Genomic DNA, 19,159 nt, shown 5'->3' with positions numbered 1-19,159 from the left:
AGAATCTGATCCATTACCTGGAAGCCCAATTCAATGCTAAGTGCAGGTCTGTTTCAAAGTTTATGGAGCACAGCTAGAGGAGAGGAGAAAATTGTAAGTATGAAGTAAGTAGGTCGGGAAAGGGGCAGAGAATGAGGGGACAAGGAAACTGCTTTGTTGAAGAAGAACTCAGAGGTCCCTAGGGATTTGGAGGGGAAGTATATATTTTGGGGGGGGGAAGTATATAGGGATTTGGGGGGAAGTATATAGGGATTTGGGGGGGGGAAGTATATATATTTTTGGGGGGAAGTATATAGGGATTTTGGGGGGAGTATATATTTTTTGGGGGGAAGTATATAGGGATTTTGGGGGGGATTATATATTTTTTAAAATTATTTATTTAAAGAATCTGTGCCCAGGTCCCAAATGGAGTTATGTAAAACAAATTGATTATTTAAGGCCAGGTTCTGACACCATTACTCTCCCTGAGTGGCACCTTACTCTATAACTAGTCTTGCTTAACCCAATAAGATTACTCGTGTAGTAAGGTACTACTCAGCAACGTATGAGTGGGATAATGGTCATTAACCAGACACGACGACCTAACAGCAGACTCTCCCTGTGTCAAACACTGCCACTCTAGCCATGCAGAATGGCAGATGGAAACAGGGGACTTTAAATGAATAGTAGCTGATCCAAGATGGGCACTCTTAGGGGCAGAGTTCTACACATGAAATCCTAACTCTGAGAGCCATGCTCCCAGCTGGGACCAGACTGACCCGAAAGATACGGCTCAAGCTCAAACCCTTCTGAATGAAAAGGGAGGAATACCAGCATTGGAAAAGACAAACTTGAAGAGGAGCTCAGCTCAACATGTAGTATGACGCATGGTACCTCTAACAGCTGGAATTATTATTATGCTGTATTGTGTGTGAGCCAGGGAATGGGATTTGAACCCACACTTTCCTGGCCCATAGGTTAGTATACTGATAACTGAGCTACAAGGACATTCAAACACGTGGATACATTCTGTATTTTTCTGAAGTTACATATAAAAGAAACTCAAGCATGTGGGTCAGATAAGAGGGCATATTCAATGTTTTTATTGATCAAGTTAGCAACAATAAAATAAAATCACACCACCATAATGGCTATTTATTATTTGCATTGCATTACAGTGCTTTTAGCAGTGATATGAGCAGATAAAATGGTATTCCCGCCCCCAAAGACCTTCTTATCTTAAACTCCAGCCCCGCAGATCATTATGCAGGTGCGTAGCCCGTACTCAGTTGGATTTGGCTTCAGTATGACTACTCATGTGAGTAAACACTAGTCGTGTGAGGGAAGTCTGCAGCACCAGGCCTGAAAATACAGCAAGGTATTCTACCACTCCCAGTAGAATTGTACTGATATTGGTCTTGTACTGTGTTTTTGGACTGCATTGCTAGAGTTGGCATCTAGGGACTGTGGCTTTGCTCAGAAAGGCAGCTGGCAACGAATGTGATTGGTTTTAACATTTGCCATGATGATATTTTTGAAAATGGAAAGAATGTCAGTGCTCATGTAATGTAAAAAAAACCTTTTTGGCTGGGAAATGTTCTGAGAGGGTTACCCAGGAAAGGCAGGTGTATTTACAGCTTGGTCCTGCATGTGTGAAATTAATGGGCATTTTGCCATTGAGTTAAATGGGAGAAGGTTCAGGGCTTTAGTGCTCAGCTGTCATTTCCATTGTCACTTCTTGAATTTGAGGGTTTAGTTGCCATGGGAACATTTGTAGCCCAGCTGCATTTTCATTAGAGCTGGCTGGAAAATGGTATGTTTGGGGGTGATGGGGGGGCGGGGGGTGGAATTGTTTTCCAGAAAATGTTCTCAAAACTCTTGAATTTTGTCAGTGTTCTGCCAAAAAAAAAAAATATTGAAAACATGAAAATATATTAATTTTGAAACCTAAAATGAAGTTGTGTTTTTGTTTTTCATTTTTTAGGTTTTTTCTCTCCTTTTCCATTTTTCTATTTTTTGGTGGGGATGGGGAAAGGAAAAACATTTGCTTCAGAAAAAAGAACTCTTTAAAAAATAAAAGAATTAATAATTTTGACCAGCTCTGCTTTTTGTGTATCTGTTTTGGTCTGGCAAAATTAGGTTGCCTTTTGGCTTTTAAATGGGGACATATGATGATAATAAGAGTGCAAAGGTGGTAGCTTTAACAGTGAATTATGTCAGTGTTGTTGTACATTATGACTGAGATTTTCAAGACTGCTTAAAGAATTTAGGTGGCTGACTCCTACTAAAACTGAAGGGAGTTTGGCGTTCAAATCCCCTAGACAGCTTTGAAAATATCAACATATAACTTCTGCATTACTTTGATGTAGCTAATTTGTATTAAAATATTTTAAGGGCAGGTATATCATAATTGGGTTTCACAAAAGCATTGCCTTAAAGCCATAACTTTATAAATGTATCGTTCCTTTTATCCCAAAGGATCATAAAGCATTATAAACAAATTGTAGCCTATCATCGTATCTTTAAGCAAATAAAATTTCCATTGACGCCAACAGGTGTTTTGTCCAAATAAGGACTGTACAATCAGGCTATACATACCACTGTGAATACAAATAGGAATCATTTAACCATGCGTGAAACAGCAGCTATTTAAAAGCCCACATCAATGATACACAACAGTTTAGCGGGGAAAATAAAGAATACATTATCCATCTGAAACTGCACAAGGAATTTCTGGACAAAATGTTATTGCTCACCAGAGCTGATTAAAAATGTTCCATTGAAACTGTTTTTCAACTGCAAATCGGGTGTTTGACTAAATGAATTAAAAAACCAAAAGTGTCTGCTTACCGCAGAAAATTTTGACTTCTTGGTGAAAAACTGAAGACCAAACATTTTTGGCTAGAAACCAAAACTTTCAATTCAGAAATGTAAGAACATTTCATTTCAACAGCTTTCATCAAAACAAAATTTTTTTTATATGGTTGAGTTCAAATGGTTAGTTTGGGCTCAGTTTGACATTTAACTGCAGTTCTTTTCCGTGGGCCGGGACTGGACTACATTTCACATGTGTAATGATAATTCTGAGTTGCAATTTGAAAGATGAAAGACCAACAGTTTGTCCATCAATTAAGCCAAGTCATAGCACAACGTATGTCAAAAGCTTAACATTCAGCAGTCTTTCAGGAGAGTTTTTCATTATTTCCTTCCATCTTAGATCATTTATCCCAGTAAAATTTCAACATTAACCATGTTCTTGGTTACAAATGTGATTTGGATGCAGACCCGCAATACAATTAGGGGAATAGTCTTCTATCCAGATCTAATTCACAATGTTTTCTCATTGACTTATGACTAAGTTTGAAGACACCATTCAGCACTTGATTCTTGCAAGTCAGGAATCAGTCAGTCCTGTTCTAAGCTATTCCTCCCTGCAGCTCCTTTTCACTGTGGCATTATTAACCCGTTGAGTCATTCCACAAGTTTCCTTCCATGCTGAAATAAATGTATTGGGTGGGGGGGGCGTTAATCTCTTTCTTCAGCACTGAACAATTCCATTCACTCTGATTTCATGCAAATTATTCCGTTCCAACTGAACTGTTTTCCTGTCCATATCACATCATCACTACTATTGCATAGCCACTGGTGAGCATGTGCAGACCAAATGAGAGAGAAGTCGATATGGATTTATTTCCATTTCTAATATTGCTTTCAAAAAGCATCTGTGCCAAGCTCTGAGGTCTAATCCATTGAAGTCAATACAAAGACTTTACTGGGCTTTTGATCAGGCTCTAGGGCCCAGAGCCTCAAAGGTATTTAGATGCCTAACTCTCACTGAAATCAATGGGATTACCTGAATACTTCTGCGGTGCTTTTACCACCCAGAAGAAGTATGCTCATACATACTAAACTAGGAGCCTCTTCTTGCCTTTAACCAATAAAAAAGCCAATCAGTAGTGAGAAGAAACCCAAACATGACCCACCTCATGTACAAAGGCAGTCTCTACCCTACTCCTCCTTCCCCAAAAGCATGGGTAAGTAAATGGGCCTTTGCAGTATACCCTGAAGGTCAATGCTCTTTAGCTACCTTGGACCAAGCAGGGGATTGAGTTCCAAAGTTGAGGGACCCTCATGGAGCGCACCTTGCCAGCAGCTCTCTTTCCTATCCGTTCCGTCTTAAGGGCTTCCACTGCCTGCAGCTGTGCTAGCATTGCAGTGGGGGAGAGATGGCCCATCATGCACACAGGTCACAGGCCATTTAGGGGTTTATAGTTCAGAACAAACACCTTAAATTCACTGTGGAAACGAACAGGTGGCTAGTTCAGGTCCCGAGTTTGAGGCATCTTGCACATCATTATGTCTCGATATTAGAGATTGGCCTGGACAAATTCTGCTCTGATGCCAATCCAAATCCACGGTAACTCCATTGACTGAAGAATTCCACAGGATCTGGCCCATTGTTCTCACCCCACGTAGTTTACAGTCTAAAGCCCTGACTCTCCCACCAGTGCTGACTGGTTTCTTCCCTCCTAAGTTGTCCCACGGATTTCAGTGGAAGTGCTTGCAGGAGCAGAATTGAGCCTTGAATAAGCATGCAACCCAGAACCCAATGGGAGGCTCAGAGGAAGGTTCTGCCTTGGAGGTTTTTTGGTAGCATAAAAGTAAGTGACATCATGTGATGTGACATAGGTTAAAGCACATGGGCTTTGCAGGAAAAGGTTAATATTGGCATACATCTAGTGAGATGGGTGAGGTAATATCTTTCATTGGACCAAATTCTGTTGGTGAGAAAGACAAGATTTCACCCTTACACAGAGCTCTTCTTTGGATCTGGGAAATGTACTCAGAGGGTGCCAGCTAAATACAAGGTGGAACAGATTGTTTAGCGTAAGGAGTTAACACATGTTGCAAGAGACCATTCAAGGTGAACTAGGCAGTTAACATCTCTGCAGTCATAGGACAAAGAAGGGTTAGTGGATTACAGATTGGATTTATGGCTCATTAAAACAGTGTCTCTTCTATGTCCATGATTTTTAGTGTCTAGCAAAGTTATCATCTTTTGAAGGTGTTCTGTGGGTTTCCTTTGAGGATGAGGACTGAGACATATGTGCCCTGCTATGATGATCAATACCCCACCCCCACCACAACACATCTTTCAAGCTCCCTGTGTCTTACACATGCCTATCACAAAATGCAGTGTACCTTGTCTAGCGCACTAAATGCTCCAGTAACAACTATGTGGGTAAAACAAGACAATCATTATGCTCTCGAATGAACTCACACAGAAAATGATAAAAGACAAAAATACCATATCATGGATGGGTGAACAGTTTTCACAAAGTGATCACTCCATATCTGACCCCTCAGGCCTCAAAAGCTTGTTTCTTTCACCAAAGAAATTGGTCTAATAGAAAATATTACCTCACCCACCTTGTCTCTCTAATAGCCTAGGACCAACAAGGTTAAAACATTGTAAATGTACACCTAGTGAAGCCAGGGAAGTTTCGTCTCATTCATATTGGTGTAAGAAAGATCAGAATCAGACCCAGTGAATTTTCAGGAAGGAATTTCCAAAGCAAGGACAGATACCGGACAGGATAGGAAGAATTTCAATCATACTTTGCAGTCTCATGTCCCCAGACTAGAGATTAGCCCAAACCAAAACTCTGAGTCGGAACACCATCAGCTCTTGGGGGCACTGGACATCAAAAACCAAAGCCAGGTCTGAATTTTGCAAACAGCCCCTGTTTTAAAAGGGCTGAAAATAGCCTCGGGTCTGAAGTTCCCAGATTTTGGGATGACTCCCCTGATTTTTGGAGTTTGGGGCAGCGTCTGCTCAGGAGTGTGACATGAGTGGAGCCTACCTAGCTCTGCCAGGCTGGGTGTATCTGAGATGAAGATGATGTCTCACCTGTCAGTTTTTGGATTTCAGCAGGCTAGTAAGTAACCGCTGGCTTTTCTTCTTTGCAAAAGTCACCGCATAGTTCACAGGGAGAAAGAGAAGTGCCATGAGGAAGGCTGCAAAGAGAAGAATGCAACTGCGGACATGCTGCTATTTTTAGACACTAGCTCAGGCAGACTTAGCAGAGGTACATCGAGGTGAGCTTGGAATCCCACCTCCCAGTTCAGATGTGGACTTACCCTTAGCGCACGGCAGACAAGTGCAGGGTAGTTCTGCACCTCAGCTTGCTGCAAACTAAGTATTAGTCTAGATAAGTCCTTACAGTGTTACCATTTTTTTATTTAGTCCACTATATGAAAAACAAAACATGAGGAAAACTCTTCCCCAGATAAAGGCCACATCCTTTAAGATACTGAGACTGTCGAGAATTTCTGTGCCTTGTGCTTCACCCCCATTGGGTTAAATGTCAACAACCATGACAGCAGTGGGAACCAAAGGTACTCAGCATCTCAGAGGATTGGGCCCTAGATGATTTACTCACATAACAAACTAGAGCTGGGTGAAATTTTTTCAGTGAATAGTTTATTTGCTGAAAAACAAAGCGTCAGGTTGACCAAACTTGTTCATAAATTTGGGTCAAATTCAGAGAAGAATTTTGACTGTGGGGGGAACACCAGGGGAAAAAAAAAGCCAAAAAAGTGATTTTAAAAAAATATTTTCAAAACAAAATGTTACCACTTTTTGTTTTGAAATTTAGCAAGAATTAACTTAAAAGGGGAGGGGGGAACCCAAGAATTAAATGAAACATTTCATTCCAGCTGAATCAATTTCTCCCCCCTCTCCCCCAGTATGGCCATTGAACAACAAACTCAATTATTTGCCAAATTCTAATTACTGTAAGGCCCTGCCTAGATTAGAAAAGCACGTGTATGTTTTCAAATGGGGGATTTTAAATATGTTTTCAAAGCTAGTTCTGGTCAACCATAGTGAGGGGTGGTGTCTAAAGTTGACCAGGAGCAGCTACCACATTTTTAAAGATACTGAACCCTGTCATCGGAGGTGCTAAGCGATGTTTAAAAACCGTCTTCATTAAAACAAATAGGCGGACACATTTTTTTTTCAATACTTTTCCCCCCCAAGTCTAGAGAGGGACTAAGAGGAGCAACATATTCAGATGTGCTTGACTGGCTAAAGCTTATCCTACCCGGAGTTATGCAAACATCCTTCCATTTATAAGAAGTTTTTCCTTCAGAGAATCTGGTTGTGTCTGGCTTCTGTTCTTCCCACATCAGGACTGAAGGATTCTTCATCAGCCCGTACATGCCTGTCAAATTGACATGAGATGAGCTGTGTTAACTTTTAAAATTCGTTTTCCTGTTATTTCATAGTGTTGCTCTGTACACAAATAAAGGTGACATATACTCTGTTTAAAAATAAATATTGCAAGTAGCAGCTGCATTTAGACAAAAAATGAGGCAAATCTGAGCTATATAACACTTAACCATTCTGACGCACAATTAGACACGGATCCAAGCTGGAAACCGGATTCTCCAAAAGTTCTAGCATTACATACTTCATATTAGAGCTGACTAAAAGATGATGAAAAAGTATTGCAAGACAATGTAGAAACTTTTAGTGAAAATATTTCATCAACATTTCAAATCTTTACTATTACGAGCTGTAGCCAAAAAGGGAAATAAAAAAATGATGAAAATCTTCAAATAATTTGTGTGAAAAAATTTTAAATTCAAAAAGCTTCAACCAGCTTATGCAAAATATTTTCCAATGTTTCATAAAATAAACTGTGAAAAAATAAATACAAATCGTGAGCAGTCCATTATACTCCAGTGTGGGCCAGTCCAGAGAAGTGATGTCAAATTGCTGATAGAAGATCAAACGGATCTTATGAGTTCATCCAACAATATTATCAAATATTTAACTTAGGCCTAGAGAAAGTCAGAAAATTTCCACTCAAATAAAATTTCATCCAAATGGAAATGGCATTTTTCAAAAATCATCAGGGGTTTTTCCCCCTGTAACCCTCCTAGTTAAGAAGTTGCTTTTTCCCATGTAATGATATATAAGCCATATCTACACAACATACTGAGACAAATTCAGTCCTGGTTTAAATGGCTGAAACTCCACAAAGCACAAGCATGGGACTCAGTAACTGAGTCCTCTTGGGTACGTCTACACAGCAGCTGGGAGGTGTAATTCCCAGTGCAGGCAGACATATATGAGGTAGTTCTGCTCAAACTAGTGCACTAAATATAGCAGTGTGACCATGGCAGGACGTGGCTTGGGCTAGCCACCCAAGGACAATCCCACCTGCTACCTTGGGTATGTATTTGGGTGGTTAGTCCGTGTCACTGCGGCCACAGTAGTATTTTTAGCTGAAGAGCAGCTAGCATGTACGTCTACTCTAGCTGGGAATCCCATCTTCCTGCTGCTGTGTCGACGTACCCATTGACTGGCGATGTCATTGAAGCTCTTTGTATTTCTGTTTTTCTGTCTGTGAAACAGGATGTAACAAGTATCAGAGGGGTAGCCGTGTTAGTCTGTATCCACAAAATCAACAAGGAGTCCGGTGGCACCTCCTCATCAGTGATTGGGAGTGGACCACCTCTACCCTGATTGAATTGGCCCTATAAGGTAACTCCCTTCTCTTCGTGTGTCAGTATAACAATGCCTGCATCTGTCATTTTTACTCCAGGCATCTGAAGAAGTGGGTTTTTTTACCCACGAAAGCTTATGCCCAAATAAATTTGTTAGTCTTTAAGGTGCCACCAGACTCCTGGTTGATTTTGAGGCTGTAACAAAGCACTGATCTCTAAGCACAGGCACAGCCGGTATGTCTGTTATGGCGGCATTTCCCGTTTAAGTCCAGGAGTTACTGGGAATTGCAGCCTCCAGACAGGGCACATGATGGTGAAGAACCAGCTGGTCATCCCATGATTCCCTGCTGGAGACAATAAAAGGAGTTCTCCTGGCTCACCCTCAGAAAGTGAGTGAGGAGTAGAAATAAGGCCTCGTGGAAAATGCTTCTAGGGGGACCTGGCAAGGGGCCTAGGAAAGGTACCCGAGGAAGAGCGTATTCTCGTCACTCCTAGTTTGTCGAAAGCTGTAAAGGCCTGTGGTGGCTGATAGCAAATGATAGGAGCCGCTTTCCTCTTGTTTTGAATCCTTTTGTGGCAATGAGGTTGCCCTTAGGACAGGACTTTGGGCTAACCTGCAGTTTAGCTTTCCCTGGCTGGTGTATACATCCACCATCTTACTTATATAGGGTCAATAATACTTACCTTCAGCGGTCATGTGCTTTGAGATATATGGTATTGTGCTTTTCAGCAAAGTATTAGTTAGGATTTATTATTATTACACCAAACATGCATGTAGCCCACTGTGCATACCACCTGGAGTTAATGGGAAGATTTCCCCCTTGCCCCAGATTATTCTGCCCAAGCACATTTGATGTTTTGCTTCTTTTCTTTCTCAGAAAAACTGAGCTTTGACTTAACGTATCTTTTCCCCCCCTGCCTCTCCCACCTCTTGGCTGTGATCTCAGTCATGTTGTATTGTTTTATATCATGTAGCTCAACATGACTGATGCAACCAGACATGCACTGCTCTCCGGTGTTACGGCTCACGAATAAAAATTCCGGAGGAGCTGCCTCGGAGAAGGCTAAAAGAGAGAAATGTAACTAGAAAGTGAACCCTCTGATGCATTTTATTTAGAGCATAGCCCAGTGGATAGACAGGGGTGTGAGTTACGAACCGGGTTACAGCCTTAACCCAGAATTTCCCTACTTTTATATATTGTGATCTGAGCTGAGTCACTTCATCATCCTAACTTTGTGTGGCTTTACTTTCTATTACTATCATTGTAACTTTTGAAAAGGACGCTATCAATTTAAAAGTCATATTTCTGTCTGCAGCCTTTTTTTTTACCCACTATTGTTATAAGTATTACCTGACATCTCTCGTTTCTGAATGAAACTGGGTTAAGGGGGGAAATGTTTCTCTGTTTTTTAGTTTATTTGCGTTGTGCATTAAAGCAGCACTCTGTGAATAGTCAGTAGAGGCGGTCAAGAATCTTCAATAAATGTTTGGTTGGTTGGGGGTTGGAGGTGTGGGGGGGTGTTGACAGAAAATTTGATTTTGCAAAATTGAAATTGAGATGGAAATTTTCCAATTTTCGATCCGTTCTAATCGTCAGTTTCACTCTTATCACTCAATAGTCAGTCAGTTTCCCCAGTTCTTTGTGTGAATCTTTCACACAACCACAGCAAAGAGAAACTTTATTTTAAATGTAATTGCAAAACCACAAGTATTGGCAGTGAGGCAAAGGGGCAGGTGTAGTCCCTGAGCCCCGTTTTAGCTCTACATTAACTACATCTCAGTTAATTTGATTATGCCATTTAAGTACATTTCCGTCCATTTCTAAGATGGTTGGCGGTGTTGGACTTTTAGCGATAACACTGCACTATTAATAGAGAAGGACCTTTTGGTTGCAAAACCAAAACTCTCTGGGCCAAATGATCTGTTAGCATGTCTTTAGGGATGAAGTGTTGGTGGTGCAGATGTCTTGTCTAGGCTCTCTGTACAGGGGAGAATTTTTTCCCATTTGAATAGACGTGTGCCTGTGAAGAAGGGCATGATATTTGTGCAGGAACAAGTGTGCTTGCTAATTCATTATTTACAATTTGTTAATCACTATTATTTATTTATGAATTCTTCTGGGTAAAGAATTTACTCCATCCAATCAGGGATCAGGAACAATACCATGTGACCTACATGGTCAGTTTCACACACTGATTATCAAATACTCAAAATGAAGATGCTTCAAACAGCTCCTAGCTTTTAAATTATTTGGCCAAACTATTCTTTGAATATTTCTGAATACCAAATGCAGTCACACAGGATGAGTTGTTCATGAACAGAAAAAAGGCTCAACCTTTTGGATAATTCGTTCACAGTGAAAATAATCCAGCCAGCTACAGACAAGAGTAAAATCTAGGAAGTTTATCATTTTGCATTTTCCTTTACCATTGATGAAACTCATGATTTTTAATAGGCAAAACTTTCTTCATATGTACACATCATTCATCAGCTTGACAAAGAGCTGTCTCCTCCCGCAAACAGTGGGTCAACCTTTCAACTGGTATAAACTGGCATCACTTTATTGAAGTCAATGGAGCTTGGCCAGTTTACACCAGCTGAAGATCTGGCTCTCGGCTGATATCTTTAAGAACTGCAATACCACATACTGTACTTCTGAGGCAATTCCTCACATGACTTTTCTAGGAAAATAGAGGAACAATTTCACTCCAACAGAGAGGCTCCCGGGATTGAGTTGTCTGCAGGTCAGACCTAATCCAGTATACTGCAGGTACTAGAATACTGAAGGGGAATTTGTTCATGCCAGTCTTGTCTTATTGAAAAGGCCTCAATAATTCTGCTGTCTGGGTTTGTTACGTGGGAGTTTGCAGTACAATAAGTCTCAGAAAAACAGTTTACTAGTTAGACATAGAAATTCAGTACAGTAGTTTAAAAAAAAAATCTACACAAGTTGGGTTTTTTTTAATTAAATTCCATAATAGTCATGAGGTATTCATCAACCACCAATTCTTATTATGCATTAATGACATTAATTATGTAAAAATGCTTCCGGTTTAGAGCTGGTTGACAATTTTCCATCTAAACTGTTCTTAAATTTAAAAGAAGTTTTCCCGCTTTAATTAGCTTGTATTCACCTAGGGCACACATTCCTATTGCATTGAGCTTGCAGGTATCCGCAGTGCTTTACAACAAACAGAACTTTTTATGGCTCACTTCGCAATTTTCCTTGTTCACGGATCTCCTCCTAGCGGGTTGGCCGTTCCTTTCTTTTGACATCTTGGTGAAATTCTCCTGCGTAATACAGGCCGGAGGTCAGGCTAGATGATCACAAATATCCCATCTGGCCTTAAAATCTATGATCCTGTGAGGTGCTGAGCACTGACAGGTCACTCAACCTTTTACAGGATGAAGCCAGGATGGATGCTTAGGCCGGTAAACCCACAGAGCATTGAGTGGAAGCGCCCGCTAGCAGAGGTTTCGTTCAAGGTACCTTTTGCTATAGCCTTCCAAAAAAGCAATGCTGTAGTTCTCACGTCTCATCTTATACAGTGAAGCTACATGGTGCCGTGTCAGACATTGGGGGTGATGCTTCAACCAGACTTCCGACCCCAGGATACAAGATGGGACCGCCAACAGAGCATTCTCAGCTGGGGGGCGGCCTTCCCGTTACATGCTGCAGAGCACCTCTGTCTGAGCAGGAATCGGAGGAGGGCTGAAGCAGCTGCAGGTGTGATTTTTGTTCAGGGAAATATGTGCTGTGGGGGATGGGAGGCTCTGCCCACTGCTGTTGCTGCTTTTAACTGTTTTTGCATTGTGTGTTTACTCTCCTGTCCAGGGCTCTTAGAACTCAGGAAGGGGGGCTATTTGAGTGGAGTATATTTTTGAAATTTAAGAGAGGCAGTTACAAGAGCCCCTCAGGGAGTTAGGGGCTGCACTCCCATTAAAAGTCCATGGGAGTTCGATGCCTAAACTTCTTAGGGTGAGATTTTCAGAAGTCCCTAAATAAATATGGCAAAAAGTGTATCGTGCTCAGATGCCTTTAAAAATGCTTTGGATAGAAAGCACCATCCAGAACACATGCTGTCCTAAAACAGATCACCTTCCATGGCTTCGCATCATCTGGCAACAGTACAGTGTTGCTCTAGCTATGTTATTATATGGCCCTAGTCCCTGTTGTATCTGAGTGCCACACACACAATGCTCACAACACTCCCATGAGGCAGAGAGATATTTTAATTGTGAGTCCGATTTTCAAAGATCTATGCATCATGTTTGTACGTACACTTATACTAAGGGCATAAATAGGAAGTTATAAGTCCTAGCTATTAGCATTTACACCTCCAAGTGCCACCATTTGCTTGTGAAAATGGCCTCATTTTCAGAGGTGCAAGCCCATTGTGTTCAGCAAGTAATGCAGCGCTCTTTAATACAGGATTTCTTTTGCCTTATTCAGTCATAATGTCTATTACTTGACTACCATGATTGAATCACCGTAAAGGCTCCATCCCTCAGATCCTTAATGATGAGAGTAACTCCACAGCCTTTAATTGTGTGACTAATCAGAAAAGGGATGGTGAAAGGGAGCCTGGCAGATGAAAGTGTGGTATCAGTGACAAACTAATATTGCAAGAACAGCTTGTCCTTTTGGAGAGGTGTGGATGGCCTCGTGGCTGGAGCATGGGGCTAGAAGCCAGGAGTTCCTCAGGGCTCATGACAGCTCTTCCAGTGAATTACTATATGGCTTTGGCCAAGTCACTTATAGCCAAATGCGGCCAATGGAGTCCTCACACTTAGGTTCTAACAGTAAGCACATCCCAATTGTTTTTAACCACTGTGATGGAGTACAGGATGAGAGATGGTCTGTCAGATAATGGGGCCCCAGACTATTTAGGTGTTAACTCAATTAATGTCCACAATACCCTTGTGAGGTAGGTATTGCCAATCCCTATTTATTAGATGAGCAGAGTGAGACAGGTGGTCAATGATTTGGGGGGCCCATATTCATACACTCCTTACCCTACTGAAGTCTTGCTGTTAACTTCAGTGGAGCTAATATTTTGCCGCAGCTATGTCCTGAAGGTATTCAGAAGACATAAAGCACTACAGGTGTTGAATATTATAAATCCTATGGTATTTTGAATGAAAGAGACTTAGGCACTGGGGAAGTAGAAAGTAGCAATTAGGTGAGTGATGGGAAAAAGTTGGATGAGCAATATGGAAAGCGGTGTGAAGAAGAAATAGAGTAGAGAGGAGAAAAAGGAGAGGAAAAAACTGTACGAAGGAGAGGGAATGAGTGTGAAATTGGAAAATGAAACGAATTAAATAAATCAGAATAGGACTGACAGTGGCTGAAGGAAAGTGAATCAAACCCCAAGGGACAGTCTGCCATCCCGTGCAACTGCATGGGGGTCTCAGGACTGACACACGGAATACGTTGATGGTGTTTGGCCCAGAATGTGGAAAAAGCAGAATGAATAAAGAGTATGGAAGAGAAAAGAAAAGAGGGAACCTCTCAAGAGGCTGAGGATGTTTAGGGACAGCCAGGGAAAAGGCTGGTCCAAGAAATGCAACAACAGAAAGCAATAAATGGAGAAGGAATGAACTGTCTGAGCAAACGAGCTATCCTAGAACACAGAAAAGGCTGGGATCTTCTGTATAAAACACTGCAAAGTGGTCTCCTTGGGGCTCCCCCTGGAGTCTCCCCAGAAGCTCCAACAGAAGTGGAATGCAAGGCCCTGATCCTGCAGTCAGCTCTATGCTGTGGAGTGCTGTGTATACACACACCAAGCCCTGCTGAAGTTAATGGGCTCCATGGGGATCTTCCCACAGGGAGCTCACTGCAGGATCAGAGCCCAAGTCCCCAGCTTCTGAGCGACACGGGCCAGCATGGATGCATGACACTTGTGCTCAGATCTGCACCGGGTGCCATACAAGCCTCAGGTGATGATCTTTAAAATCTGAACAGTCTGGGATTGGATTATCTGAAACCATCTTTCACCCAGTACCCTGCCCTGGCCGTTAAGATCGTCAGAAATCCGAGAACTCCATGCATGTTAGCAGAGAGCTGCCGCCTCTGGAACTGGCTGGACTAGGCAAAAGCTAGGGCAGGATGCAACAATTACTGATTTTCATTTAGCATTTGACTAACCCTTTATATATTGTTCCTTAACTCCTGTGTTCAGGATGGCTGGGTAACATGGTGACAAGCACTATAGGAATTAATCAAGCTAATAGGCAAGAGTTGTGTTTTGTTTTGCCTATATCTTTTCTGCAGTGGGGAGGGGCTGCTTCACATCCATAGTAAGCTTTAAGAATCTCCTCGGTTTTAACTTGCTTTACTGTGCTACTCTCAAGGCCTCACTTTGCAGCCAGTATTGAAGGTCATAAAACAGACAATAGTTCCAGGCAATATGTCTAGACAACAGCACAAACAGGAGTAACAGCATTCTCTCTAGCAGCTGGATCCCAGATCATTCATACACAGGGTCAGCAACTCTTGTAATACTGGATGTTTTTCTTAGAGCCCCAGCTTCTGGAGGCATGTGATTTGGTGAGACTCCCTCTCTCTCTCTCTCTCTCTTTCTCTGTAAAAGAAACAAGTTTCTAGCTCTCATGGTTGCAGAGAAAAACTTGAAAAGGTGACCCGAGTGCACCCTAAAGGCTAAAAAGCCAGAAGACAAATAAAAAGGACCCTTTTCTTTTTTTAAAAAGAAATCATTATTTATAAGCCAGTCTCAGAATTTTTGGGCACCTGACACATGTTTTTCTGAACACTGGCGACTGGCAAAACTGAATGCATGTAAAGAAATACAGGAATGTGGAACTCATGTCAGCACAAGGAGCTGGAGCGTGTATGCATGACAGAAAGATAACACAGGGCATATGCAAGCGTATCTTTAACTACAACTGCTCCTTGCATGATCTTAGCATTAAATCTTGATAGATGCATGGATTTTGAGGCCAGAAGGGTCCACTCTGATCATCAAGTCTGACTTCCTGCATAACACAGGCCATAGAACTTCCCCACTTTCTTGACTGTTCGTATGTATTGTGTGATGTCTATGTAATGTCTGCCTTTTTTCCAGTATGGAAAGGCACCTGGATAATTGAGTGTCGCCAGCTTAAGATATGTATCCAGCTACCCTTCTGAAAAAAAATGCATGACTAATTTCTTAAGTATATATATCTTCCTACAGTATTTTCCACTGCATGCATCCGATGAAGTGGGTTTTAGCCCACGAAAGCTTATGCTCAAGTAAATTTGTTAATCTCGAAGGTGCCACAAGGACTCCTCGTTCTTTTTTCTTAAGACATGAAGAAATCTATTAGCCATGTAGATAGATTGTATCTTCTCCTCCTCCCTAGACAAAATGGCTCCCTTACATGAGGCATTCTCCTCATCTGGAGATGATGGTAAATAGTCATACTATACACACACTGCTGTCAATAGGACTACTGGTACAAGCAACTGCTCACTAATGTCATTGAGGATTTGTCCCAAAATATTTACAGACTCTAGCAAAGAATACTGGACCCACAGCAACACTGTTGGAGATCATAATGCTTGCAGGGATTCTGGTAGAGTTTATAAACCCATGAGGACTCTTGCTCCAATTGCAACGTGACCAAGGCATCTGGTTAATTTCATAAAATACCCAACAATTCCGTCCAGGTTTACGTTACATCTGACTTTGTCTAGCTTCAAATTCCAGTCATTGGATTATGTTAGCCCTTTCTCTGATAGACTGAAGAGCCTGTTATTAAATATTTGTTCCCCGTGTTGTTAGTATCAACTATTATAACCCTAGATATTTTTGAATGTTATTTGTGTATTTTGATTTCTAATGAGGCAGCTACCTAAACCACTAGCCACATGTACAACCCCTTACAAAGATACATTCAAATTCAACAGGCCCAGTGCCTGTATTAGACTGGATCCTTCCCCTTAAACATAAACCTAAAATTCTCCCTCTTTCATTAAACACCCCTCCTGGCTAGACAGAGCTGAGAGCATGACGAAACCTTGCACTATCGGGCTCTGCCAACCAGCCACTGAAGAGAGTTCCAGAGCTGATTAGCCCTTGCTCCAAATCTGACTGCCAGCCCCCTCAGATTTAAACCAAACACTTTTGCTGTTCTTAACTCTTACAGTAACAATGAGAGAGACCGTGTTGCCAGCAGCAGATTAGCCACTGGCCGAAAGGGCCTGTGCCCAGGGGCCCCAGCCAATTGAGGGGCCCCAGAAAAATACCCCCTCCCCGTGCCCCAACCCAGGTAACAGCACCAGGTAGCTGGGGCGGGGGAAGCCCCTGCACCCTGACCCTGCTCCCCAGCAGAAGTGCCAGGCGGGGTGGGGGAAGCCCCAGTGTCCAGACCCTGGCTGCAGCTCTGGGACTGGAGGAACTCTCACTCTCCGCTGTGACCCCAGGGCCATGGCGGAGGGACAGAGCTTCTCCGGTATTGTGGCAGGAGGGTAGGAAGGAGAAAATGGGTTGCAGGCTGTGGGGGGAGCGGAATGGGGCCGGAGCACGGTTGGGACAGGGGCAGGGCCATGGGGGATAAGGGGTAGCCTGGGGGCAGAATTGCAGGCGGAAAGCATGGGGAGGGACCCCCTGCTTGCTCTGGCCCAGGGCCCCATGAAACCTTAATCTGCCTCTGGATGTTGGCATAGCAGGGCCCCAACTCTTTAGCACCTTGTAGTTCACTACTGGGACTTTTTAAAATTGCATCCAGAAACACACTGGCACAGGTGTTGTGTGTTCTCGGAGAGAAACACACCTCAACAGGCTGCCCGCCTCTGACAGTCCCAGGTGACGCTTATGAATTGTCTTCAAGTTTAGCCCCCATGTCATCTAATCTGGCGACAACCCAGCCATGGATAATTGTGGTGAGGTCCAGATCAGAAAGCAAAGTGCTGCAATCTTTTAGCCACCTGCAGGTGTTAGCCCACTGCAATCTTGTAGCCAGCAATGCTTTTGCCTGAGGATCTAACATGGCCCCCTCCCCCACCCCACTCCCACGTTCTGGATCTGTGTAACAAAAGCCAGGCACGTTGTCTTTGCCTAGGGCACTGACCCAACCTCTTGAATCTCTTGCTCTTTCTCCCAGCCTGTCAACCTTACCTCTGCAGAGGTGACCCCAGCCCTCTATGCCCACATGCACCTCTGCCACGGAATGCAGGAGCAGAGAATCTGCACAGCAAATGGCTCAATCCCTTTAATTCCTTGGGCTGCTCACACCTGGTGCAGTGGAACTGTTATCAATCCTGCTGCTAGGGGACCCTCCATATAGGGTGACCAGATGTCCCGATTTTATAGGGACAGTCCCGATTTTTGGATCTTTTTCTTATATAGGCTCCTATTACCTCCCACCCCCTGTCCCGATTTTTCACATTTGCTGTCTGGTCACCCTACCTCCACAAGCGCTAGGGCGGGATTTGCCCTTTAGTGCATGCAAACTAGCAGTGAAACTGACTAGTCTCTTTTCCTTGTCTAAGCAGAACAAAATGCAAAACAACAAATATACCTAGAGATCTATGCTTACAGTATGGTTGCCTTCCTAGTTTGTTAGTAACCTAGGGCCCTCACACACACATGTGCTCTTTGGGGTCATTTCTAATATTGCTATAAGCCACAGTCTTGCCCTAAATATTACCTTTCAGAGATAAGTGCTTTTCTATCAAGGTTTTCATTGTCATCTTATACTCGTCCTCAGTTATAGGGAGTTGTGCCAGCTTCATGTCTGGAGAATACTCCTCCTTCAGAACCTTTGCCCAGTTTCTTTCAGGTGGCCTGCACGCAGCAGACACTGTGAAACCTGCCTCGTCCAGGTTCCTGGCAAACGTCCGTCCGATGGAGCTGTTGGACACTAGAATCACAACGGCTCTCCCTTTTATGTCAATATTTCTCTCCATTTTCTTCACAATCCCCAAGGAGAAAACGATCACAAAGCAGGTGAGGAATGCAGTGCAGATGCACACGAAAGCATAAAGGAAGCAGGAAAGGGCCAAGGCAAGCATTAAATCTGCAGCTACCAGGAAGAATTGTCTAAAAGCGAATGCCATCGTTTAAAGAATTAGCCTGCTCCTCGCTCGGATGTTTGCTGAGAAATCTGGTAGGAGTCACAGCATGCAGTTACGCTGTTATGAAGCCAGCCAGCATTGCAAAACATGCAGAGGCAAGTCACAGCTTCACTACAAGGATGAATCATCGTCCTGGATAGAACAAGAAGTATGATTTCCAAACCGTATACATTTCAGCAGACGGCTGAGTGACTCATGATAGTTGACATGGCTACATTATACATTTCGTGGTCTACCAGGTTGAAATCTAAGAATTCTGTTCACAGGGGAATTACAAACAAGTCTCCACCAGGGCCAGTGATAGATCTTGTTTGTTTTTAAATAATAACTTTTTCTGAAATACTGTGTCAGAGAGAAATTTGTGGAAGGCTCAGGCAGAATTATAAGAGCTGCAAAAGATTGTGGTATTTTCCTCTTGGACACCCACATAGGTATCTAGGTTGAGATCTGATGCAGAGTACACATAATGCAAACCTCGGCTTTCAATTTCCTTGTTATGCATAAATTGGGTCATGTCCTCCTTATTTAACAATTATGAAATTTCCAGATGATTGGAAACTTAAGTTATGTGTACTTATTAA

General features: G+C 42.6%; 1 protein-coding gene across 2 annotated transcripts; it reads right to left on the bottom strand.

The window, feature by feature from the left end:
• Nucleotides 1-1,059: 1,059 nt before the first annotated feature.
• LOC128835037 (11-beta-hydroxysteroid dehydrogenase type 2-like) lies at nt 1,060-18,646 on the bottom strand. Of its 2 annotated transcripts, none has more exons than XM_054024344.1 (4): nt 18,152-18,646; nt 7,086-7,205; nt 5,891-5,938; nt 1,060-3,474 (listed from the first exon to the last, which is right to left on the bottom strand). In XM_054024344.1, the coding sequence occupies exons 1-3, from the start codon at nt 18,558-18,560 to the stop codon at nt 5,916-5,918; spliced, it is 552 nt and encodes a 183-aa protein (XP_053880319.1). In that variant the 5' UTR covers nt 18,561-18,646; the 3' UTR covers nt 1,060-3,474; nt 5,891-5,915. The 2 variants fall into 2 exon arrangements, with proteins under 2 accessions (XP_053880319.1, XP_053880318.1); XM_054024343.1 differs by having other exon boundaries at nt 5,891-5,997; nt 18,152-18,645.
• Between the last annotated feature and the right edge of the window lie 513 nt (nt 18,647-19,159).

Source organism: Malaclemys terrapin, chromosome 3 (assembly GCF_027887155.1).
Source record: "Malaclemys terrapin pileata isolate rMalTer1 chromosome 3, rMalTer1.hap1, whole genome shotgun sequence".
In the NCBI taxonomy this organism is placed as follows: domain Eukaryota; kingdom Metazoa; phylum Chordata; order Testudines; family Emydidae; genus Malaclemys; species Malaclemys terrapin.
This window is presented reverse-complemented; position numbering and strand designations above follow the sequence as displayed.